At 36.8% G+C, this 27,189-nt stretch overlaps 1 protein-coding gene across 1 annotated transcript; it reads left to right on the forward strand.

Moving 5' to 3' along the window:
• The first annotated feature begins 974 nt into the window (after positions 1–974).
• On the forward strand, positions 975–27,103 carry LOC134663578 (protein PALS2). The gene is made up of 12 exons (XM_063519983.1): positions 975–1,130; positions 6,668–6,765; positions 8,077–8,226; positions 8,632–8,829; positions 16,715–16,945; positions 17,691–17,789; positions 18,188–18,346; positions 18,644–18,854; positions 19,780–19,950; positions 22,048–22,193; positions 23,498–23,572; positions 24,143–27,103. The coding sequence occupies exons 1-12, from the start codon at positions 1,052–1,054 to the stop codon at positions 24,317–24,319; spliced, it is 1,794 nt and encodes a 597-aa protein (XP_063376053.1). The 5' UTR covers positions 975–1,051; the 3' UTR covers positions 24,320–27,103.
• The last annotated feature ends 86 nt before the right edge of the window (positions 27,104–27,189 follow it).

Consider the following 27,189-nt stretch of genomic DNA (forward strand, 5'->3'; position numbering starts at 1 on the left):
ACTGTTTAACAGATATATATACTATTTGCCAATAGAGTATCAACATAATAATGACCAAATTCGATGCCTATGACAACTAAAACTTCATATTTCTATTCACCCCTTTCGTGTGCCTATCCACCCCGTTTTAAGGATATGGAGAAAACAGGCAGTTTTCTTTGATTTTCTCTGAATTGCGTGGGTCAAAATTGATTTCACAAATGCAAAATTGAAGAACTAACCAAGACTCATAAAATGATGTCTAAATTTTTACTTTTATCATTTGGATTATTGGTGAAAATCGTCCTTGAAGTTGAAAATCGTGTCTTTTCACCCCGTTTTACCGTAATATAGGGGATATTAGCACAGATTGTGGTACAATGACGTAGGCAACATTATATATCCTAAAGTCTAACAAAAAACCGGGCAAGTGCGAGTCGGACTCGCGCACGAAGGGTTCCGTACCATAATGCAAAAAAAAAAAAAAGCAAAAAGAAAACGGTCACCCATCCAAGTACTGACCCCTCCCGACGTTGCTTAACTTTGGTCAAAAATCACGTTTGTTGTATGGGAGCCCTATTTAAATCTTTATTTTATTCTGTTTTTAGTATTTGTTGTTATAGCGGCAACAGAAATACATCATCTGTGAAAATTTCAACTGTCTAGCTATCACGGTTCGTGAGATACAGCCTGGTGACAGACGGACGGACGGACGGACGGACGGACAGCGAAGTCTTAGTAATAACCCTCCCTTTTTACCCTTTGGGTACGGAACTTCCTGTACTTGTTTATCTGAGTATGTAAGTACCTACGTTAAATGAAAACTATATACAATTTAGTATGAGTATCTGTACCGTTTTTTACGAGCTATAAAACTTCTTCAAACGCGCTTTCAGAAGCATTATTCGTAGACGGGATAGTGTGTAAGTTGCGAAAGCGGGCGGTGCGCAGGCGCGACAGGGCGGGCGCCGCCGTGACGCCATGCTCGCTCAGCTGACGCCGCGCCGCGTGACGCGCTGTACGCATCGATCCTGCGATGCTCGCTATCGCTAGTTACTCTCGCTGATTCGTGATGATGGTCCGACGCAGCGGCAGGTACACCACCTGGCGTGGATTTAAAGATTTCGCGCTTGGAAAACCACCGGACGAAGGTAAGCCGGAAAATAAACCCTCTGCTCTGCGGTATTGAGCCGTTTTGTTGCGAATTACGGGATAACCTCAAAGAGGAAGTGTTGTGTTGCTTTTCCGCGAAAAGTCTCGGCCAGTAAAAATGTTTGTACTATTACCGGCATTATGACAAACTCAAATGCGTGTGTTTAGTTATAATTGTATAATTTATTTATCGTTTTATACCTACATGAGTTCTAAACATAACTAACAGCTTAACTATCCATAAATCTTCCTTTTACTACCAATGTATATATCTTGCAATGATCATAAATATAAATGTTTGATAGGCACTACCTACGTAAAAATAAATTTCTTCGCCTCATTATTTTAATCTAGACACATATTTACAGTAATCCCATTAGCTGAGCTTCTAGCCAGAAAACTCAAAGTTGCTTGAGTATTACATTAACGTTATTTAAAATTTAGTTACATATCTACCTATTTAGTCTGAACTTTTAAACAAACATTCTATTTTTTGGCTAGTTTGACTCCGTTGTATTATCGGCTGTAAAAAAGGTGGGAGAGGGTAAAAATAACAAGGGTAAGATCTTATTAAGTGCTTAATCTATGGAGAAAAGTAAAATCTTTGCTGCCCTGAGATGTTTGTCAAAACGCACGAGAACCGACCAATCTTTTACATACAGTGAACGCATATATTTAGTATGGAAACCGCCTTTAGGAACATTACCGTTCAAATTCTCGGGCCAAATTAGCACACACACACAATTACGCCTACATTCAAATAGGACGACGCGTTTACAGAGCCTGTAATCAAAGCTGGTAAACAAAATAAGAGTCATCTTTATTACTCTAATGGTACATAGCTAAGTGTAGATGAAATGCATATAATGTCAATAACTACCAATCAGCGACATTAATCCGCTAATAACCTTCTTGCTGTACGTACTGGCCGCTGAGAGTTCGCGGTTCATATTTGATTAGAATATGACTTGGACAGGGATAGGTTTATGCCATACAGTGAAGAACCAGTCAAATAATTCACGTATAATAATTTAATGCAGATTAAAAGATAACTAGTTAAAATGTTGTTATGACATGACAGACTAACTCAACATAAGTAAATATATATCATTGTTGTATAAATGTATTCCGCTATAATAAGTATTTTGTATATTTTATTATCTATCTGTATGGCAGTGCGAAGTCACGTTCAGGTATAGTCTGTCCGTTTTTCTAAGATCAAGTACGCCACAGTAAATGTATGGCGAACTTGATCTTAGAAATCGGACTGGCTATACAGTCTGCAAAATTTACATGGGTACAAGAATCGGGTCAAAAATATTTGAACAGGCGGAGTCACAATAAATCCCCACTTTCAGTTCAGAATATTTTATATGTATATAGCCGGTCAAGCAAGTTTGTCAGTAGAAAAAGGTGCAAAATGAAAATTTTGTATGGGACCACAGCCGTTCGCGCGCTTACATTTTCTAAATTTGCCGCTCTTTTCTGTGTGCATTTGTTAAATGAATTCAGTGAAAGCATGATAGGAAAAATGTATCTACATATAGGAGACCGGGTATGATTATCTCACGGGTTATATCTCATGAATAGAACATATTCTAGATGGTTTACTAACGAATGGCCCAAAAACGTTTCCCAAAGTATCACATCCCAAACTATGTTTCCCAAATTATCATTTCCCAAAAAAATGTTCGGCAAAACAACTTATCGCATATTTTCAGTTAGCAATAGTCTTTTTTGGCAAGTTATTGTTTAGCAAATAATTACTTGGACAAGTTTCATTTTACCAAATATTATTTAGTCAAATGTATCATTAAGCATAACTTACATGTCCCACAATATTGCATGGCATACAATTTACATAGGTACCAATAGAGAGGAGGCTGCGGAATTTATTTGTCTGGTACTTAGCTGATCATTACATATATGTACATAGTAAAATGTAACGTCAAAAAAAACATTCCTCAAAAATATGTAGTAAATGATCACTAAAATTAAAACTCCATTTTAATATAAAATGATAACCAAATTTGTTACATCTTGCTATACTATTAAAGCAAATAACACCAAAGTAATAATTGTAACCCAAAAATTGTAAATAACTACCAATTTTTAAACCACATTTTAGTCTAAAATGGCATGCAATTTTTTTTACATCTCGTTATTCTATTAAATTAATTAATCCACTTCGATGACCTTTTTCTAGTACACAGTATTTCGTTTCTGTATGGACGGCAGTTCTAACCTAACCCACTTTTCTAATAGCATTTCCATAGTTCTCTGCGAATAGCATCTTGTGGGAATCTGAATGGAAAGTAATGTAAAATGGCAATACCAAATTTGATTATTAATTTGAAATAACTAGGTAGTTTTTTTATAGCTCCATCTCATGAAATAAAAAAGGAAAATACAAATCTGTAAGAAGGAATTTATTTATAATTATATAGAAAATACCTAAACCAAACACAAGTTAATAAAATAGTCTACTTCATTTGGCATAACACCATCCCTATTATCCTCGCAATTTAAAAAGTCGTATGTTGTTATGAAAGTCGTATGCAGTTGTTACGTTTTAGCTTAGCACGGTAGTATTGAAAACAAATCGTCATGTTTTTTCCAATTTTTACTGAAGTTATCTGTTTACTACAAGTGAAAAGTGATTCCATTGTCCTTGGTATGAACTAAAATAACTTCTGCACCACTTCACGACACATGAATATATTTTTATTACAAAAACGTTGTTTTTATAAATCAATTTAGCCATTTGTCACTGACTGTCATCTCGGTCGCGTACTGAGATTGCCAATCGAGCAGTTTGTAAGTACCGCCTGTCGCGGGGTAGTTTGCGTTGGGTCATAATTGAGCGGACAGAATACTTCCATGTATATCATTTCGCTGTTTACATAGGATTCCTCAGATTCAGATTCAGATTGTCGGGGCCCCTAGCCTAGGGGCCCCGACATGCTTAATCCGGTCCTGCATATAGTTCGTTTTTTTTAGCATTAGAAAGAACTCCACAGAAGCAAGCGTGCAGTTTTTATCAGGTTCTTTAATTGTTAATAATTATTGATTTATCTAATGTAGCATGGTCAATACATATAATTTACTTCAAATTATTACCGCTAAAAGTGCCGGGTTTGGAACCACAAGCTTACTTCTGCGAAGTTCTTTCTAATGCTAAAAAAAACGGACTATAGGAACCAATACAGTTTTGTTTCTTATGTCATGTCATACTTAAGAAACAAAACTGAAGTAAGTATGCCTCTGTATGCTCACAAAACAAAGAAGCGCCCGTTCCTTCTTCCGTGGTGCTACGTACTGTTCCTTTGTTAAAACAATTTAAATCACGCTTGACACTCCTGAATTAAAGATCTAAGTATTTATATATCTAAACTATGCTATATATGGAGCCTAAACCGGGGTTTCTCTTTGTATAAATAACCTGCATAAAAATTCACAGAAGTTATGCATCCTTTTTCTCTTTTTAACCTGTCCAAATTTACACTTTTTGTACTAAAATTTCCTTTCTTTAACCACAAAGCACGGAATACATTTTAGACGATTAAAACTTGCGTTGATAATTTTTATCCAAAAAGTAAGTTCCACATTGTTGGTTGTTCACGAGATTGGGTCATTTCTAAAAAGCTTATCTACAAAAACGCTATACCTATTGCATTTAAAACCGTCAATGGTGTCACCTTTTGCCTGAAAATAGCACATTTCAAGACATACGAGGGCAGGTACAGATATTCGCGGAATGAAGTATTTGTAAATTAAATAAAACAATTGAAGTATTTTTCTTTTTCAATATATTTACCCTTGAGTTTAATGCATTTTTCAGATCGACTAATTAACTTATGTATACCATCAAAAAAATATCTTTCATCTTTGCCCTCAAAATGAGCCAAAATACTTAGCCTCCTTAACTTCTTCATCGTCACAAAAAAAATTTCCTCGTACTTACTTCTTTTTTTAAATTTGGGAACAAATAATAATCACTGGGGGCCAGATACGGGCTGTAGGGTGGTTGAACCAGCGATTCGAAGCCGCACCTGTTAAGAACAGCAGTCGCAACATGGCTCTTGTGAACTCGTACTGCCAAGTAAAATAGGTAAACCTAAACTCGTATACATATTCAAAGACCAGACTGTACTTAATTTTCGCAGGGTTTGCAACTACTTAATATTCCTCGGATCATAACAGACCGTACTATCGGCGATCGTCCCAAAATTCGTGTTACACGCTACCCCAAACATTCCGAAAATAATAAGAAACCTTTTCTCTTAGCATCAGAGTCCAAAATTGTTTGGAGCTAGTGACAACTCCATTGTAAACGTAAAGGTAAACCCATACATACTCGTATAGGATGGTCACGCAAGTTTTCACGGGTTATCATTCCCATTGCATCAGAACAACCAATATAAATGTAACCTCAAAAGCCATTGCAACCATACTTGTCTAGAATTCACTATATCCGTTGGCTTGAGGCGACAATACCTAAACGATTAGTATAACGGCCGTGATTATGCTGACACAGCTAATGATGTTTGACATGACGAATTTACGAGTTTGTTTGTATTGCTGTGAAACGTGTAACCTGAAAAAAAGGATTTGTCTCTAACTGAAGTTGACAATGATTGTGAACTTTATACCGTACTCGTAAGGTTCATTTTTTAATTCCTACCTGAAAATGTTAATTGAGTCATTTTTATTGCGAGGTTCGTTAATGTCATGGCCTAATGGAGGGTAATTAAGCGATATTGTAAAGAAGGGTTACATGTGGACATAAAGACAGACAGGCTCAGTGGCGAATTTGCCATAAGGCCAAGTAGGCCCGGGCCTAGGGCGGCAAGATATTAGGGGCGGCAAATTGTGACAAAAAATTCGCTGACTATAACAAAAAATAACTCAAAATGTAGTCAATATGATAGGTGCTAAGAAAGGGGCGGCTACGGGGCCTGGGGCCTAGGGCGGCAAATACTGCAAATCCGCCACTGGACAGGCTTTAGCTAATAGGTATCTAAACAGGACCTAACGTGTGATTTTTGCTACCGACATGATGTTTATATATAAGTATTTAAAAAATATATAGGTAGGTACACATATATTTTCTATTATCCAATTACCGAATCCTATTTATACTACCCAAACGTGGGTTGAAGGTAAATCTCGGTCGTCTCATCTGAAATAAATTGTAAGTAATAACCTGTGGTAATAACATGTGAGGGTGAGGAAAATTGTGGTTCCATTTTTTGTTTTATTCTCCGTATCTACATCACGAATCCGAAAGTTCAACGTTACTCGTAATGTTTTCATTATAGGGTGGAAAGTTTAAACGGCCCATCCAATTTAAAGGGCCGCTATAGAAAATCGTTCCGGCTCCATTTTTTTTATCATTTTATAACCCTTGCAGATGTTTGACAACTTATGCTGCTGCATTCATAAAATGGCCTTGCTTCATTCGGCCCTTTATCACACTCGGAAAGCCCCTACTTCCTGGCCTTTGCAGTAATGTACTATTCTTTTTAATTTTTAGAAAAAGAAAAGCCAAAACCAGAGAATGACCTATCGAACCATGACGACATATTCTTGAAAAGTATCGTTGAAAGTCCGGATTTTGGGCGAAAAAGTGAGGTAAGTACCTAGTTCGGTTGTTTATTACATATTGTATAATAAACATAATAGTCAGCATCTAATCGGAGGAACACGTCTTAAAATAAGAGAAGTGTGTGTAAAATAATTGAAGCCCCAAACCACTCCCGACCTGAGTTCTCAAGATTTAAATAGAAAGTAGACTATTCTAGTAAATATTTAATGTTTGTGTACTTAACGTAGGACAAAACTTGTTCAAGGGCACAATATTATAAGTACTAATTTAAATTAATTATTTATACTCTACCTACTGTACTTTATATTTTATTTCGGAATAGGTAAAGTAGGTTTTGGTTTTACTTGTAAGTACGTAGGTATAAAAGGTATTAAAATATTTATATTCAGTAAAGAACACTTAAGGCATATCCAGACTGGTCAATTTTTCGCCAATCTGATTAAATTGCCCGATCGAATCAGGACGTGCGGACGCAAACGCCAATTTGGCTCGCCGAATTCAACCGCCGGTGATGATGACCGATATTACCGATAAAATGAGGTGCGGACGCAAGAATACCAATTTGTGACGCTACTTTTCATCATGGGGCATTTTTTCAATTTAGAGGACTCTAATTCATCTAAAATTGGTGATTAAATTGGTGATTGACGCCATTTTCATTTCTGATCAAATCGGTCGATTTGATCATCCCGCCTGGATACCATTGTAGCACGAGGATTTTCGTACACTTTCGCACGCGCGTATACCGCACGATGCCGGCGCCGCTGGCGGTCAATGACACCTTGGCTGGCGTTAAATGAGACTGAGGGTCGAATGCAAAGAATATAATACTCACTAGGAGGTCGAATGCATCCAACTATTGTAATCTATATATTTCCTATTTCCTTTTTGTACTGATAAGAAAATGATTTTGATTAAGAACACGGATAAAGGAATTAATAAAAATATAAGGGTTCCATTTTTGCCTACGGAACCCAAAAGCGGAAAAAGCCCATTCCTATAGCAATGCAACATGGCAACTTTTCTGACAAGTCTCGTATACTATTTTTATCTTATCTGTATTCAGTTGTGTACTGTGTGGGGAAGTGAAACGGCGGGTATGTTTTCCGCGTCTAACAGATTTCTCGTGATTTACAGCAGAATAGTTTCCTTATGACTTATAAATTAGTTAATTAACAACAGTTTTACGTAATATTGGTAATTAAGTAATCAATTAACAGCACTTAATTACTTTTCATTCATTAAAACCAAGTGCCACGCCTACGTCGTTCGTTGTTTTGGTAGTTCCATTGTGATTCTTGTTAGATTTATATGAAGTGCTAGTGTTATTATTGCAGCCCATCGAATCAGAGGAGGACCTGATCGTAAAACCCGTATCGTTGGATAACGTAAACATAATACGGTCGCTGAGCGAGTATCGTGGCAACAACATCAGAACTATTGAGCAAGCGGAACTCGCTATATTGCTATCCAGAATACATTTTAAGGTATGTTTAGATGCAAATCACTTCCAAACAATATTTTATTACCTTGGTGCTATTTCGGCTCGACTACTGTATCATGAAGTGTTGATAAAATAGCTAAGCGTACTTGTTACGTTCATTTAGTTTCGCTTTTGTGATTTTACTGACTGCTAGTTATATGATTGAGAGCATTATTCAGCGGTATAGATACTTTTAATCACTAGTAGTATAATTAAAACTGTCAAAAGTTCAATTTTCTTGAATAAAATCAATTTGCCTACTGTGTAGGAGCATGTACTGTTATGTACTTTCTCCAAACCGGTTTACGTCATATTTTTGATCCTTGAACTGCTAAAGCCCTACATTTAATTTTGTACCTGATGAAACAGTAGACCTTTTTGATTATTTACTTTTAATGTATATTTTCAGGCTTTAATAGATGCTCATGATGCAATAGGTGCCTTGTGGCTTCAAAGAGGATCTGGCATTCAAGAGCCACCTGCTAAACAGGAGAAAGACACTGCTGAAGGTGTGGAAACTAGCCCGGAAGAAAACGGAGACATGCCTGTGGAGACTGTCAAAGTTGTAGGCCTTAGGAAAGTGCCTGGACAACCTTTAGGGTTAACGGTATGTTAAAGAATATAAGTTATTAGTATGTACTAACTACTACATCATTATTTTCCATTGTATTTTCACGGAAACTTAAGAACATGTCTTGCTATTTCAGTCAGTCTTGCTACAAAAAGTACTGACATTGGCTGAACTAGAATGACAAATACAAACGTTTCTGAGAAAGTATGTTGGAACACAATTATGCATTACATCGGTTTAACTCATATTTTTTCAAATAATCTGTATATTGCTTTTGGGTTTAGACCTGTTTTGACTATCACTGTCTTATCCTCATAAGGCCCATCATACAAAATGTTACAATTTTTTATTTGAACCTTGGTTTATAGTAAATTGGGGTGATTTTCGTTTGTTTGGGAAAGCAATTAAACAAAAGAAATCCTTCTTATTTTAGACCGGGAGATAGTGACACATTTTACTGGGACATTTGTACCAGTATGGCGGTTCGTCAGGGGTCTAAGCATGTAATGAAGGAAAGAAAAATGATGGTCATAGCGCTGGTACCGGCGGCCCAATCGTGTGGGCGTTAGTCGAACGTGTCGGATAAAATACGAGTGTCGAACGATTTGTTCCACAAAAATCCTCGTGTTATTCGATAGTCCATAAAAAAGAAGTAGACGGTAGCGTAATGCCATACTTCTCCGGTGTGACTTACAGCCCGCCATACTGAGGTGAACACGTTAATTTAAAAACAACAATTCAATCATTTGTGCCAAGCTAATTTTTGCACAGGTGATCATCGTCGAGCAGCCATTCATGGACATCACCATGCCACTCTTTTCGGATGGGTCCAAATGGCCGCCATACCGCCGCAAAGGAGTTAATTTTTTTTTTATTGCTAAACGATTTGTACCTGTAGTGCATTTAAATTTTTGGAAAGTATTTGATAAAATGTGACCGTTATTATAATTGCCATACTTATAGTAGGGGGAAAAAGTGCTGCCATACTTGAAAAACTTATTTAATCGACACGTTTCAAAAATACGACTATGTATACGTAAAATAATTTTTTACAGCATGACATCATCATATTCTGTTTGTTTGGATACAATTGGGTAGGTAAAGTTTTTTGAAGATAGGCAAATTATATTTTTTCCCGATAGTATTCATTATAGCGATCACGGAAATGCAGCTCTTTTATTTTTATATCATTTTATTGATTAAATATAATTTTTTAAATGATCGATATGACGTTTGTGAGGTGAAATGGCAGACTCGAGTAATTAATTCCTTTGCGCGCAGTAAATGGGCCGAGATAGAAAAAAAATCGATGTCAACTGTCAGTGTCATTCTTGGAAAATAACTTGCAAATAATTGGAAAATAATGGTCGGACGAAACCACGGACGAAACATTTGTGTTTTCTTGTAATTGGATGTCGGTGTGATTTCTAGAATAAGTATTTTTAACGTCCCTAGCACGATCAACACGGATATTTTGATAATGATAACAATTGCTTTCGACTACTTGGCACTGCTTCTTGGAGAACATTTTCATTAACGCCTTCACCACGACTCTTGGACTGCTACACGAGTCATTTTGGATCTCAGTATCAACACAATAGATGGAGACGATCCCGGAAACGTTCGAATGGAAATAGAATATTACAGAGATGAACTCAAAAGCGCGTCGTACCGTCTTGTAGGAAGTACAGACGTTACTTTCCAAATTCAGCGTATTTGAGCACACCAAAGTCTTTAACAGCGATTCGGTGCCAAACTTTGAAGATATATTGGCCAAAATGGTAACTTATACGTTTGTGAGGACTATATAAACGTGATTGTTGTATTATACATACATGATGATTAAGATTGTAATAGTCTTATAACTAGGTCGTTATTGGCTATTATATATGGGCTCGGCAAGGTGTTCACAATATCTGAACACGCACGCCCTGATAATAGAGGCGTGTTCAGATATTTATGAGCACCCTAGCTGCACCAATATATCTGATGGCGACTGTACTTTAGAAAAATTATAATATAAATCCAAAATAATATAATATACAGTACCGGTCAAAAGTTTAAGTTCACTCTGTAAATTCGGTTAAATGAAGCTATAACACAATGTACTAATAAAAGTATTTAATAATCTTTTATTACATAATAAATTAAAGGTAATTCTCTAATTTAAAACCACAATTAAATAAAAAAGATCAGTTTTTGCCAACTTTAGACTCTTCAAAATATCCGCCTTTTGCTTTCAATGCTGCCATACACACTTTCGGCATTCGCGTAATTAGTTTTTGCAGTGTTGATGTCGAAATTTTATTCCAACAAATGTATAGGTATTCCCATAGCTGTTCTTTATTAGTTGGCCGCATTTTTCTCACACTCCTGTCCAATTCATCCCATAACAACTCAATCGGATTGAGGTCGGGCGATTGAGGAGGCCAATCCATATATTTTAATTCTTTTTGGTTCTCTTTGGATGAAATGTAGTTTTTGCACAACTTCGACGTATGCTTGGGATCGTTGTCTTGTTGGAAAACAAAACCTCTGCCTACAATCCGTTTTCCAGATGGAAAAGCGTGACGTTGCAAAATGTTATGATACATTTTCTTATCCATTATGCCATTGACTCTCACGAGATCACCAACTTTATCACCCGCAAAGCATCCCCAGACCATAACTGATCCTCCACCGTGCTTCACTGTTGGCATCACGCATTGCTTTATCATTCGTTCGCCTACTTGTCGTCGAACATATTGACGACGTCTCCCTCCAAAAATTTCAAACTTCGATTCGTCAGAAAATAAAACTTTAGACCACTGTTCAGACGTCCAGTTTTTGTGTTTCTGGGCCCATTTCAACCTCTTAACTTTATTCTGACTACGTAACAAGGGTTTTTTGGCAGCAATACGACCTTTTAGACCATAGTTTCGCAGACGCCGTTGCACTGTCGAAACCGATACTCGCTGTTCTCGGGTGGCGTTGAGTTCTTCGCAAATTTCTGGAGCAGTTAGAGTACGTTGGCGTTTGCTCTGCACGCAAATAAATTGGTCTTCGCTTTTAGACGTGACTTTTGGCCTACCTGATCGAGATCGACTGCAATTAAGACCGGTTTTTTGTTTTCGTTTCAAAGTACTCACGACAGCGGTTTGAGAAACCTTCATTTTTTCAGCGATTTTCCGCGTCGTGTAGCCCTCATTTGACAGAGTTACAATAACAGCACGAGTTTCGACACTAAAATCGGCTTTGCGACCCATTTTAAATGATTTCTAACTTCACGAAATCTCATAGGAAATACGGAACAAAAATATTAAATGGATCAAATTTTCCGAATAACATAAAACGATTCCTCCAAGAGGTATTTTTATTGTTATTTGGTAGTCGTGGAAACAATTAAACGTTTGAAATTCAAAACATATTCTATATTTGAACATAATTAAATATGATAACCTTATTTCGCAGAGTGAACTTAAACTTTTGACCGGTACTGTAAATCCAGTAAATTCCGTTTCGTTTTATTTTATAAATCCACAAATTATTATCCTTAAGCATTAACATTACAACAGTATATAGGATCACGCTGTGTGGCGTGCCCTTGAAGAGAGTTGAAAGGTTCAAATATGGTCAATATGGATAAGTATGTCTGTAGGGTAAATGTGCTTCACGTTGGGGCCTGTTTACATATTGATTAGTGTTGATTGCGGGTTTAATACATTTGCCACTATACACAAGTAGCAAGTGTATCAACTCGCAAAAATACTACATTTTTGCTTCCATTGAGGTATACATAGTAAGCACTATTCTCAAATTATGTGAGGAAATAAAACAAATTCAATTTAGTAAAGCGTATTTAATAGGGGTAAAGTGACGCGAATACAATTAAAAAAACAACGCATATTCTTAGTTTATATTAAATGTAGATGGCTTTTTAGTTTTCACTTGGTCACAGAAATACGCTAAAAACCACTTTCAGAGTAGGTGTTTCTTCCGTTTTGGCTGTCCTTCTTGTGTCCTTCCACAGCATGAGCATGTCGTAAGTCCTGTTGTATTTGTCCCTGGACTTAGCAGGAAGCTAGTTATTCATTATTAAGTTTGCTTCTGCTTTCAAATGACGCGGTGTGCCGTCTATTCCAGGTCGTTTTCGTCACTTGAACTCATTTTGTTTATTACGAGTATTAAAATAACAAGCGGTAACTTATTGAGTATTGCACAACGAATAAACTTTGCCGCCTTTTATTTGCATATTTTTTAAAATTATATTACCATAGATACTAAGCATACGGTACGCGCATGCGTCAATCCGCGCGCACCGCGCAGCGCCCTTTCGCGGTGCTAAAGCGGTATCCAGACGGGACTGATAAAATCGGTCGATTTGATCAGAAATGAAATTGGCGTCAATCTCCAATTTTAGATTTATGGTGATATTAGAGACATTTAAATTGAAAAAATGCCCCATAACGAAAATACTAGCCTCACAAATTGGTGTTCTTGTGTCCGCACCTCATTTTATCGGTCATTATCGGCGGTTGAATTCGGCGAGCCAAATTGGCGTTTGCGTCCGTACGTCCCGATTCGATCGGGCAATTTAATCAGATTGGCGAAAAATTGACTAATCTGGATACGCCTTAAGCAACATCGAGTTCACGATAATTTGACATATAATAATAATAGATTTTTAGCATAACTTGCATTTCATAAAACTTAACCCAAATCATTTGTACATTTTCAAGTCAAAGATAAAGACATGTTGGTTTTAAAATTTTAATAAGTATAGACCATAACATTGTCATGATCTTGTAACATTGTTAAAATAAGAGAGTCTCCCATTTTCATTTTATTGCATTTTTTATAAAATGTCTTTAGATTCTCGGGATATCTTGGTCCTAATTCGATTGCTCTTTTTTATGGAAATAATTATATCCTTCAGATTCACAGGATGCTCGAGGCTTAGCCGAATAACACTGCAAGGAAGTATGTCATGGCTCAATGGTTCTAATTAGCCATCAGTATAATACCGCCAATGAATGTTTACATCCACCTGAAAATAAGAACAACATTCATAAAATGAGGATAACCACACAAAACTAACAGATGGTTGAAATTGTTAGAAAAAATTAGACCGATTTCTTGTTTACGAACTTAACAGCTCATGGCAATTTAATAATAAAAATCAAAACACAAGTGAAGATAGTTTTATGTACCTATGTATTTCACGGATACGTACTCCTGTACGGCCATTGCTCCTCTAATTCAACGGCATTGTGCTTATCACTGTTATGATAATAATTTCAAATTTGTAGAATCTGCTCGCAATCTCGTATGAACTCGCTTATTTTTCTTGCAAAACTCTGTCCAAGGGTCAGCGCAGGGGCCGTCGTGTAGGGGTGGGGAAGAAAACGTTGTCCAATAATTATGCAGTGCCAAGTTATCGAAAGTAAATTCAATCTTTGTCCAAATACGCGCAGATGTCGTGGGGAATCAGAAGTCCGTGGGTCGTGCTGAGGTCGTCGAAAATCTCAATGATAACATTAATAGCAATTCGCAAGGTAACATGAGGCTTGTCCGTTATTTTTCGGGAATGAGAGCTAAGTGACACTGACAGTTGACATCGTTTTTTTTTCTATCTCGTACCATTTACGACGCGCAAAGGAATTATTGGGATCTGCCATTCCACCTCACAAACGTCATATCGATCATTTAAAAAATTATATTTAATCAATAAAATGAAATAAAAATAAAAGAGCTGCATTTCCGTGATTGCTGTAATGAATACTATCGGAAAAAAATATAATTTGCCTATCTTCAAAAAACTTTACCTACCCAATTATACCGAAAAAAAAATATTTCAGATTATAACTACGGGGCGGACGACTGTGAGACTTAAGCCAAGACTTAAAACAAAAAACAATTTTTTGACGATTTGTACCAGTATGGCATTTGGATTTTTGGAAATTGTATGATGCAATGTGACCATTATTATATTTGCCATACTTCTAATAGGGGGAAAAAGGGGCACCATACTTGAAATAAAAAAAAAATATTGTACACATTTGCCACCTCCTACAGGTATGGCATTATGAGATTTCCATTTATGATCACACAGAAAGTCTTGAAAAAAAATTACAAGATGGTACAAATCGTTCAGCAATTAAAAAAAAATTAACTCCTTTGCGGCGGTATGGCGGCCATTTGGAACCATCCGAAAAGTATGGCATGGTGATGTCCATGAATGGCTGCTCGACGATGATCACCTGTGCAAAAATTAGCTTGGCACAAATGATTGAATTGTTGTTTTTAAATTAACGTGTTCGCCTCAGTATGGCGGGCTGTAAGTCACACCGGAGAAGTATGGCATTACGCTACCGTCTACTTCTTTTTTATGGACTATCGAATAATACGAGGATTTTTGTGGAACAAATCGTTCGACACACGTATTTTATCCGACACGTTCGACTAACGCCCACGCGATTGGGCCGCCGGTACCAGCGCTATGACCATCATTTTTATTTCGTTCATTACGTACTTAGACCCCTGACGAACCGCCATACTGGTACAAATGACCCAGTAAAATGTGTCACTATCTCCCGGTCTATTTGTTTTATGGAAGGTTCCAATTGGATTGAAACGGAGTGTACACTTACATTGAAATGCATATCAGACCTCACAACAATATTATATAATTATGTAGTTAGATTATTCTTACAGCATTATTCTTATGAGTTAGGTAATAGAAATTCAACCCTATTTTATGTGTTTAACATCTTTTGTGGTTTCTCTACCAAACATTATTTTATTTATTCAAATTGGAAGTATTTGATACCATAAAAAAATAGACTTCAAAAACATGTTCACTGTGGTATGGGGCTGTTTAGACCTCATACAAGTATGTTTAACTTCTAATAGAGTCTGTTCGGAAACAGAAGAGTTGTGGAATGTATTGGGCCCCATACATTCCACGACTCTTCTCTTTCCGCAGAGACTATCCAATTGTCGCAGCAAAGGTGTTAATGTGCTTTCTTACAATATTCGTTTTTAGTAACTATTTTCAAAAATATTTTACTTACTATTCTAACATATTCATTCAGTCATGAAACATTCTTTCTAAAAAAGCTATGAGAAAAAAGACATTCACTCATTTCAATAGTCTTTTGTTATCTTATATGAACCTTGAGCTGAATTTCCAAAATCAAACAATGAGGTCATTGTGAATAGCTATTCATTTATATCGAAAAGTAAATACATATGTAGTGCAGCATATACTTATTTCAATTGTTTTCAACATATGTGAAAATGATTCATTGTTTACATTCTAATCAATAATCATTCAAGTAAAGTCATCACATTTTTGCACGTGAATTGCATGCTGTTTACAATTAGTTACATTAATATAGTGTGAGTCATGTTGGAACATTATGCAAGTTTAATTGATTGAATTTAAACTTCATTTACTAATGGTTATCATGAGGACAGTTAATTATTGGGAATATGCATTACTATATTTTTAGTCCCTTTATTCCTTGTAAGGCCCAATGTGCATTACAATATACACACTATTTCAATCTAATATGAACCTTGCATAAACCAAGTAAAGTAACATTTCCTTTGTTTTGTTGCTTTCTCAACCAAACAAAATTTATCCCAACTTAGTATACAACAAGGTTCTAATTAAAAATAGGAAAGTTTTATATGGGGGATCTTATAGAAGACAGACCAAAAAAAAGCCAAAAAGTAATTATAATCTTCTCACCTCTGATACTTAAACCAGATGCATAATTTGCATACCTTTGTGGGGCATTATTCTTACATGATATTTTCTTAGTCAACTACTAAATTAAGTATTGAAAAGAGTCCAAACCAAAAGCAATATTACCTCAACTTCCTTTTACTTTTTCAATGTAGTGTTTGATTCTAAACACTTAAATTTTTCTTTCAGGTCACAACAGATGAGCATGGCCAACTCATAGTAGCTAGAATATTAGCCGGCAGTGCCGCAGCCAAGCAAGCCTTACTCTCCATAGGAGACGTCCTGCTAGAAGTAGACGGAGTACAAGTAGATACTGAAGAGCAGCTCAAAGAGGCAGTGTCCAAGCCTAACGATAGAGTCACCTTAAAAGTGGGGCCTAACCTTAAGGAGAAAAGTTCCCAGTTAACGAATAAGCTTAGTGTGAGTAAATCAATTAAGGAGTGAGCATGTTAATTGAGTTAGTAATTATCTAATTAGTTCCTGTTGCTACGGCCTTATGCGCACGGTTAAACGCGGCGCAATCCCTATTTAAATGATGTGCCTTACTAACAAAGTAAAATTTGGGGGCTGTATTGCGTATATGACACCTCTGGGAGATTTCCGTAGGCTGCAGTAACCTTTTCATCAGGCGGGCTGCTTGCTTGCCATCAATGTGGTATAAAAAAGGAACAGACCCATCAAATGCGGCTAGGGTTGCCAGATCGAAAGGCGCTATTATCGGGAAAAAATATCAATTTTTCGGGATTTTGGGACTTGAGTCGGGAAAAAAATACTTTCAAATTAAAGTAATTGTATTAAAAACAACGATATTTTACATTATTGGTAATCGTTAGCTACGCGCTCGACGCCGGTCGTTCGCTCGCTCGACGACAGTTCGGAACATGAAATTATTGTTTAATAACGTGAAGCTGTTTTTCGGGACAATTTTTACTTCGTCGGGAATCGGGAACACGTGATAAAAATCGGGAGAATCCAGCCAAATCCCGACCATCTGGCAACCCTAAATGCGGCTGAGCTATGTCAAACCTTAAAATTGGAGCATTAGTGACAAATACTCGAAAATTATTTTTTATAACTTTTAAACAATTTAAAAAAGTTGTTGACTGCCTGCACGACAAAAATGCTGTATACAATATTACATATTACTATTTGTATTCTATTGCAGTGCTACATGAGAGCTCTCTTTGACTATAATCCGAAGGAGGACACGCTATTACCATGTAAAGAAATTGGATTGGAATTCAAAAAGGGTGATATTTTACAAGTAAGTGAAAACTTCAGCTGTGTAGATTTTAACCGAAGAGAGATTTTGATTCTCATAGGTCTCATTTGCCTACCTACTGACAAGAAACATCGTGGGTCTAGTATAATAAATAATAACCAACTTATTATTATTTTTTAAACAGACAAACAAATTATGGAAAATTTTCATAAAGTTGCAAATATTAGCGAAAATGTCTGAACAATTTCACAAGGAATAAAGGACATTTTCATTTTGGAAATGGATATTTGACATGTTTGAAAAATTTCCGAAATTTTTGTAATGCAATATGTAAAATTTAAGTCGTCATATTAGTACTATCAATAAAATCATTCACGCCCAATCAAAAAATTATGTTACATTATTGTTAAATTGCGTTGACATTAATTCCATTATTCCAGGTGTCAGACAGAAAAGACCCCAACTGGTGGCAAGCGAGTCATGTAGAAAACCCTGACGTAGTAGGTCTAATACCCTCTCCGGAATTAGAGGAAAGAAGAAAAGCGTACGTGCCGCCTGAAGCAGACTTCGTTCATAAAATTAGCATATGTGGAGCTAGGGTATGTAATGTTTAAACATACTACTTATAGGAATAATTTATATATATATATAATAAATTTTCTTATTTGTATCCACAATTTTTTTCTCAAATCTGATTCCTATGAATACCTTCGTAATTTCACTACCTAAAAGCTGTGTTAAATCTCGCTCAGTTCCGATATGTATTGTCTTTTACTCTAATTACTCTATTCAACTCAAACACGGTAAAATACCAGTCAAGATATGCGTTTTCGTCTCCATTAAGCCCGTCAAAGTCGAAACCGACCCCAAGTTTCATAATTTGATTTACTTCACAGATATCTAAAAAGAAGAAAAAATTCGTATACGAGTCCCGCTCGAGCGTACAGCTGGAAGGCGCGGAATTAGCGCTGTATGAAGAAGTAGCGCGGACTCCGCCGTTCCTACGGCGGGTGTTGGCGCTAGTGGGCACGCGCGGCGTGGGCCGGCGCACGCTCAAGAACCGCATGATCCACGAACATCCTGACCGCTTCGGCGCCGTTGTACCACGTAAGTGTCTAACCATGATGATATAGACACCGTGTTGGTGCTGTATGAAGAAGTAGCGCGGACTCCGCCGTTCCTACGGCGGGTGTTGGCGCTAGTGGGCACGCGCGGCGTGGGCCGGCGCACGCTCAAGAACCGCATGATCCACGAACATCCTGACCGCTTCGGCGCCGTTGTACCACGTAAGTGTCTAACCATGATGATATAGACACCGTGTTGGTGCTGTATGAAGAAGTAGCGCGGACTCCGCCGTTCCTACGTCGGGTGTTGGCGCTAGTAGGCACGCGCGGCGTGGGCCGGCGCACGCTCAAGAACCGCATGATCCACGAACATCCCGACCGCTTCGGCGCCGTTGTACCACGTAAGTGTCTAACCATGATGATATAGACACCGTGTTGGTGCTGTATGAAGAAGTAGCGCGGACTCCGCCGTTCCTACGGCAGGTGTTAGCGCTAGTGGGCACGCGCGGCGTGGGCCGGCGCACGCTCAAGAACCGCATGATCCACGAACATCCCGACCGCTTCGGCGCCGTTGTACCACGTAAGCGTCTTAGTATTATGATATACCGTTGAATAATTTTACGGTTTAGACTCACTTGTTTTTAGTCACTCGCGCGACATGTTTCGGAGAGCTTAGGTCTCCTTTCTCAAGCACTAATAGTGCGAGCAGCGTTCACGACGGCCGTGTATCGCGTACGTCAATGTTAGTATGTCTCACAACAGTTTAAATTCGAATATACATATACACCGTGTAGGCGCTGTATGAAGCAGTGCTTACTCCGTCGTTCTTACGTCGCCGATCTTATATTGGCTATAAGGGATATAATCGCATGTCTATATTTACGGTAGGGCAGCAGTTTAACTTCAATTTAGTTTCGATTAATCCTAAAAGTAGCATAAATATTAACTTACTCATGTCCAATTTCCAGATACTTCCCGCCCTCCCCGACCGCTAGAAGAGAACGGCACGTCATACTGGTTCGTGTCGCGCGAGGAGATGGAGCGAGACGCGCATGCGGGCCGCTTCCTCGAGTATGGAGAGCATAATGGGCATCTTTACGGGACCCATTTGGATTCCATCCGGGCCGTCATCAAAGAGGGTGAGTTATACTCGATTGATATACATTTTAAAGTATAATGTTTCATATTTATTAATTGATAATCTGGTACGTTTCACATCCAAATCCCTTGTCTCTTCTATCTGTATTTCTCTTGTCGGTATTTTCTGACAGTTTTTTTTGTGACAAATGAATAAGAGGGTAAACCTTTACCATCGCATTTCCACGGTAACGCACGAACGTGTTATGCTATTCAGTCAGTCTCAGATCCCAGATCCCAGTACAAAAATACTGAGGTTGGCTGAAGTAGCATGATATATATACACGAAATAATATATATATACGAAAGTTTCCGAGAAAATACGATTACAAAGGATTGTTCACTACTTAGGTACATGTCTAGACAGGTTCGTTTTCAGATAGATACGTTCGTGCGTTTCCATGAAAATACGATTGAAAACAATTATGCACTACATCTGTAATAGAGGGGGTCCCTTTGTTTCCCATAAAGTTTTAAGTCATAATGTATTGTTTGTCATATTATCGTTTGTCATAAAACTGAAACCGTTAACTTTTCAGGATTTTCGTAAGGTTATTCTACACCGTGTCCAATAAGTTCGAATACAAACTTTTAGCACTTGCTGTATAGACATACGGATCGCTGGCTATAAAATTCTTATTTTAATTTAAAAAGTATATTGACATAAACATAGTACTATAATTTCATGAGTCACGTAATTTTTAGTTTGGCTTGAATACACGATGAAGTACGTTCGTGAAGAAATTATTAGAAAATTCCTTAAAGGCGACAGGCCATGTGCTATATTCAAGGCGTTACAACCGCATGGAATTAAACGGAATCTGGTTTATACTACTATACAAAGGTATAAAGAGATCTCTTCTACAGAGGACAGGAAAAGATCCGGTCGGCCCCGCTCAGCTAGAACTGAAAAAGTGGTAAAGGCTATAAGAGAGCGAATTCGGCGGAAAAAACACCGATCTATTAGAAAATTAGCTGCTGATCTGAAAATTTCCAGGGGATCTGTACATAATATATTGAAAAAAGATCTAGGATGTCATGCTTATAAAAAACGAAAAGTACATGGCATTTCAGATGCAACCAAGAAAAAGAGAGTAGAAAGATGTAGCACCATACTTTCTTGGCACGCAGGTGACGAATTTGTTTTCTCAGACGAGAAACTCTTTGTGTTAGAGCAGCCTCATAACGCCCAGAACGACCGGTTGTGGGCAGCACGGATAGAAGACATTCCAGAGTATGAAAAGAATGTGCCTAGGTTCCAGAGCTCACCATCAGTGATGGTTTGGGGTGCTCTTTGTAAGAGGGGCAAACTGCCTCTAGTTTTTATTGATAAAGGCGTCAAAATCAATGCGGCATACTATAAATCGGAGGTTTTGGAGAAAAATGTTGCCCCAAATTTAAAAAATATGTTTGGAGACGATTATTATGTTTTCCAACAAGACGGAGCTCCGTCGCATACGGCAAACGCTGTTCAAGCTTGGTGCAAGGCTAATTTGACCGATTTTTTGCCGAAAACTGAATGGCCACCAAGTTCTCCAGATTTAAACGTACTAGATTATTTCGTATGGTCATACATGCTCTCGAAACTAAATAATTATAAAGTCGCAAACCTGAGCCATTTTAAAAAGGTTATCATGCAAATATGGGACGATATGCCGATGGATGCGGTGCGTGCCGCTTGTGACTCGTTTGAGAAACGTTTGAAACTTGTAAAAAAAGTTAAAGGTGGAGTTATTCCAAAACATTTGTTGTAAATATTGTATATAAATGTGGCTTTCATTTAATATAATTTTCATAACATAAACTACGCGTAAATTTATTTTATTAAGGATCATAACTGTATTCGAACTTATTGGACACGGTGTATAGTTAGGTTAGGTTAGGTTTGTTTTATGGCAATCCTGAAAAGTTACGCGTTTCTGAGAAAAACCAATTGTGACTAACGAAAATTCGGACAAACAATATATCATGGCTTAAAACTATTTGGGAAACACTAAACACTGTGTGTGACTAACGAAAATTCGGACAAACAATATATTATGGCTTAAAACTATTTGGGAAACAATAGAGACCCGTAATAGAGGCTTATTGGATGGCAGGCAAGATGTGCATCCTGGACTGCGCGCCGGCGTCGCTGAAGCTGCTCCACAACAGCAGCGAGTTCCTGCCGTACGTGGTGCTGGTGGCCGCGCCCGGCATCGAGCAGCTTAGGAACCTCACCTTCGCCTCCAATCGCAACCTGACGGTATCTCTTATGCCTATGGATTATTCATTATTTTATTATTGATACAAAGATCAACTAAATGCCTTGTTTCATAAGCAGACATCGTAAATTTTATAGCATTTTTGGCGAAGCGGAGTGGTGTTAACGGAATTATCTATACCAATTCCGTTAACACCACTCTACTGCACCGATAATGCTATAAAATTTACGATGATTATTCATACGAGTAAGTAAGTTATGAATCATAAGTCATCATACATTTTTTTTTTAAATGAAATAACTTTTTTAAATTTTTACGTCCCAAATTCTTGCAAGAAAAAACGATCTTTGTATCAATGCTACGAGTATGTATGTTAGAGTGCTATTATGCCCATTATGTTCATTGTGCCCAAGCTTTAAGCTAAATTTTACGGACTTAGATTTTAAAATCCTTTGAATGCCATAATCGAAACGTTATAATTATGTAGATTATCTTATATATTTTAGATGATAGATTCCCTATGCCTGACTCCAAAAAATGAAATACTACTCGTACCGTTAGATTGAATTAATTCATATATTTCCAGAATGTAAGTTCATAGTATTAACCTTTTACGTAATGTTTATTATAGTGTCTATTTACACTTAAGAGCAATTAGAACGTGTTACTTTGTAAGGAAAAGTTCATACATAATGCCGCGTTTTCATTGCTGTCAATTGTTTTTGCTGCTGACGATAGTTTTGCGGCCATATAACGCGAATAACTGGTTAATTAATTATAATACGGCTATGAACATTACGTGAAAAGGTTTTAAAAAGTTCCCCTAGTTTCTAGATTTCAGTTATAAGTTGAATACCTATCCCTATGCAGTTACACAAACGTATTATTGCCAGTCAGATTTTCAATTTATTCAAAAAAAGTATTAAAATAATTAAATAAAATGTGTCATCATTCATCAATAATCTACGGCTCAAGAACGAGGTCCCTTTGTTTGACATAATTATTGAAAGTCATAATACTCATAATGCCATAATGTAATGAATCATTACTAATGATTGCAGATTATCATTAGTCATAATTCTGAAATCGATAACGTTTCAGGATTTTCGTAGGGTTATCCTATTGATAGGTTAGGTTAGGTTTGTTTTATGGCAATCCTGAAAACTTACGCTTTCCTGAGAAAAACCAAATTATGACTAACGAAAATGTGGACAAACAATACATTATGGCTTAAAACTTTATGGGAATCAATAGAGAACCCTCAAGAACGTTTGTATAGCTGTGTGTTAGCAGTTAGCATGCCAGTGCTCATGTTTGATATATTCCGTGTTGTGCGCATGTCTAGTTCGACCGGCAGAGCTCCATTCGCTTTAGCTCGCGTCGCGCGCGCACGCTAGAGTCCCTCGCTTCGCTATACGAGGTAAGTTTTTTATTGTTTTTCCGAAGAAAATTGCATAGGGTATATTCAGGTAATTTCGTATGTCGGATAATTCCGAAAATCACCCAAAATTCCAGCACAATACAATTAGACTCCCTTTTCGCAATTATCCGGCAATTTTCGACATTCGGAATAACCCGAATACAACTTATATAATTAACTACTATACCTATATAACCTACAAAATTACAAATTAAGTGGAAATAGTATGCTTGAAATGCAAGATTGTAAAACTATTGAGTTTTTGAATGTTGATGTTGTTTTGGTGTGCATGATAAATAGAAATTACGTCATGAAGTAAATCAAAATGTTTGTATGTCATATTATGTATGGTTATTTCGTATCACACTTAAAGCAAATAACATATACATAATATATTTTAACAAAAAAACTAGTATTAATACGTCACTAATCCTTTTTAAGACATTCACTGCCCCCGACGCACATGTGCGTTCACCGTCATACAAGTTTGTTCCTAGGCCACGCCCGTTGGCAGTGAATGCGTTAACTCTTATCTTTCCCACCTAAATAAAACCCTTGCGTGTGAAACAGGAAGAAGACATGAAGCAAACGTTAGAAGAGAGCGCCCGGATACAGCGTCAGAACGAGAAGTACATCGACCTGGTGATAACCAATCACAACAACGACACCACGTACTCGCGCATCATGGACGCGCTGCACACGCTCTCCACCGACCACCAGTGGGTGCCCGTCAGCTGGATATACTAACAACACACTTGACGATCGAACACGAAGTCTACGTTACACCTGACTGTTCAGCAAACGTTAGAAGAGAGCGGATACAGCGCCAGAACGAGAAGTACATAGACCAGGTCATCACCAATCATAAAAACACCAGGTACTCGCTCTCTACCGACCACCAGGGGCCTGTTAGCTGGATATACTAACAAGGGTGACACTTCGCTATGTTCCGCAAAAGATATGTTTACATTTTTCGCCTTATTACAAAGAAAGGCGCAAAATGTAAACATTTGAAGTCGCCTGTTAGAAGAACTTGGTGTTTATGTCAATAGTGCCAATGATTCATTGATTGTATAAAGTCTAAGACAAATTCGTACTACGTATCACGGCGCTTGTCTATTTCGTCGGCCGCGCGGCCGATTTGACAATTCTGTCACCACAAAACATATACCTATAGTTCGTTTTTTTAGCATTAGAAATAAGGTAAACAATCTTGATGTGTCTTTTAATTGAAAAATACATTTTAAAAATAAGTTACGGCAAATATGTAACAATTATGAATCTAATACGATTATTTATATTCTTCTGCTTTCATAAGTAATCGTTTTTGATTTTTAAAAAGCGTTTTTCAAATAAAAGACATGTTAAGATCGTTTACCTTCTTGCAAGTTCTTTCTAATGCTAAAAAAAACGAACTATAGCGCCGTCTACTTCAGCTTTCAAACTTGGGGCACTATTTTTACTTAGATTGGTACTAATCTTATACAATCTATGAATTTTTGATAGTACTCTGCCAGAAATAGTGTTATGGATAAAAGTCAAATTGCCATCGCCTGGCACATTATTTAAATGGGTCGCTTATTCACTTACCATACAGTACACATCTTCTGGTTTCTTTAACGACACCGACTAACAGCCCAATCACGCAAGCTGTCTGATTAATTACCAGAATGGTCGACTTCGAAACTTCAAAGATAATTAAATACTTACATGTATACACCAACAATGCGTCGTAATCACCGTACCTAGTATAAATGGAAGTTTAGTCAAATACTCAAAATGTCTTAAATATTTTATCGTAATCGTAATTATGAAAGATCGCTTGCTAATCGGGCTAAATAGGTATATAAATTTATATACCACGTCTTTTCGCTTTAATCCGCTAGTTCTCCTTATATCTTTACGATATACATATAACAGTATTTAGGTACGGTGGTACTTGAAGGGTATAATGGAAACTACGGCAAATTTATTACTTTTGCTTTCATATTGATTATTTACTCTTTTTATTTAATCGATTTATGCTTTTTAGAATGAAATTAGAATAGTATAAAATGAATTTGTATTAGGTTAAGTCATACCTACATCACAGGTTGTATGTAGTTTTATTTTAAGGATGAAATCTCGATTTTAACTAAGTTTTAAGAAGTAGGGTAATTCGCCAGTAACTGGCCGCCCTAAACTAAAAATGAATTCTATTCACCTATAAACAGAATTCATTTTAGTATTTAGTATTAGTTACTGGCAAATTACCCTAGATCTAATTATACGCTCGTATGTTTTTTTTTCATTAAGAATATCAAACCAGTATTCTGTAAAATGTATTATTTTATCGAATATATTATACCGTTACTTAAAACGTGGGTATTTACCATGAAATCTTAGAAAACTTAATTCAATTCGCACTGCAGGCTTAGTGCAGTTATAATCTATTTAATTTTGTAATAACTACTTAAAATACAAGGTGATAAAGCTCTGTCACCTATTTGTGCCACACGTTAACTATTTAATCTAAAATATAGTCATTCCAACTATATCTAAAATCATCTCACTAACACAATGTTACCACATGCTAAACACCTAAATATGCTGTAAAACTTCTGAACTATTTCCTTCCATAGCCACACCATTGAAAGTGTTCAAAATTAAATGTCCCACCTAACAAGCATACTTTAATTTGTGTTCTAAAAAAAGAGATATCTTAAGTCTAGACGTAGTTTAAATTCTAATTTACAATGGTCTAATAATAAGTTTCGCATAAAAATGCATTTAGTATTTCTGCTTTAAACACAATAAGTATTCTTCAAGTATTGATTGAGTTAGAAGTAACAATTTACAAAGACAACATCACAAGGACACGTCCGCAATCTTTGCACGAAGAGAATATGGTTTGTAACCAACGGTATTTTTGAGGCCTAATTCAAACCTGAGGTGAAGGTTTCGACCAATTTTACTGACGCATTGAACAAAAAATCGTCAACCTTGAGCACATCGTGGTTATCTTTGTCATCAGTGGTCACATCTCTATCAAGTATCAAATAGTGTGCATGGACATAATCCCTAAGCGACACGGTATGTGTTGCTAGCACTGTATCGTTGCAGCGACATCTTTACCGACATACATGAAACTAAAACGCATCTATACCGAAATATTGGTATTATAATACTTCTAGTGATTGACTTATGACATGACTTGTACGCTCAACTTTCTTTAATAGAAACTTACGTTTTGTTCCCCAGAACTTATTGCGCGATAATTGCATATGTGCTATTACTATTTTGGTTGGCATTGTCAATGTGTCCGAACTTTGGTCACAACTTCTATCATGTTTGACCTCGGGCCTCGGCCTAACATGAGTTTTATAATAATATAATGTACCTACTTTTATATCACATACTTAAATATAAGCTTACATTTATTAAACTAGCTGATACTTCATTTAGAATCTCACATTCCGTCCATTTTTGTTTTGTTATTTAGCTATAAATTTTATTGTATCAAGATTTATTCAATATACATTATGTAATTTGCTTGGCTTGTTTTATTTGTTTGGCTGGCCAATAAAAGAAAAAATACATTTTATTATGTTTTATTGGATTGTATTAAAATCAGCTCT

Source organism: Cydia fagiglandana, chromosome 4, assembly GCF_963556715.1.
Source record: "Cydia fagiglandana chromosome 4, ilCydFagi1.1, whole genome shotgun sequence".
Classification (NCBI taxonomy): Eukaryota; Metazoa; Arthropoda; class Insecta; order Lepidoptera; family Tortricidae; genus Cydia; species Cydia fagiglandana.

Excerpts from the sequence above, each read along its gene's own strand:
- LOC134663578 (XM_063519983.1), top strand. The coding sequence starts at position 1,052 with ATGATGGTCCGACGCAGCGGCAGGTACACCACCTGGCGTGGATTTAAA. Across the intron at positions 6,766-8,076 it reads ATTTTGGGCGAAAAAGTGAG|CCCATCGAATCAGAGGAGGA; the intron begins GTAAGTACCTAG and ends TTATTATTGCAG. Across the intron at positions 23,573-24,142 it reads CCCTCGCTTCGCTATACGAG|GAAGAAGACATGAAGCAAAC; the intron begins GTAAGTTTTTTA and ends CGTGTGAAACAG.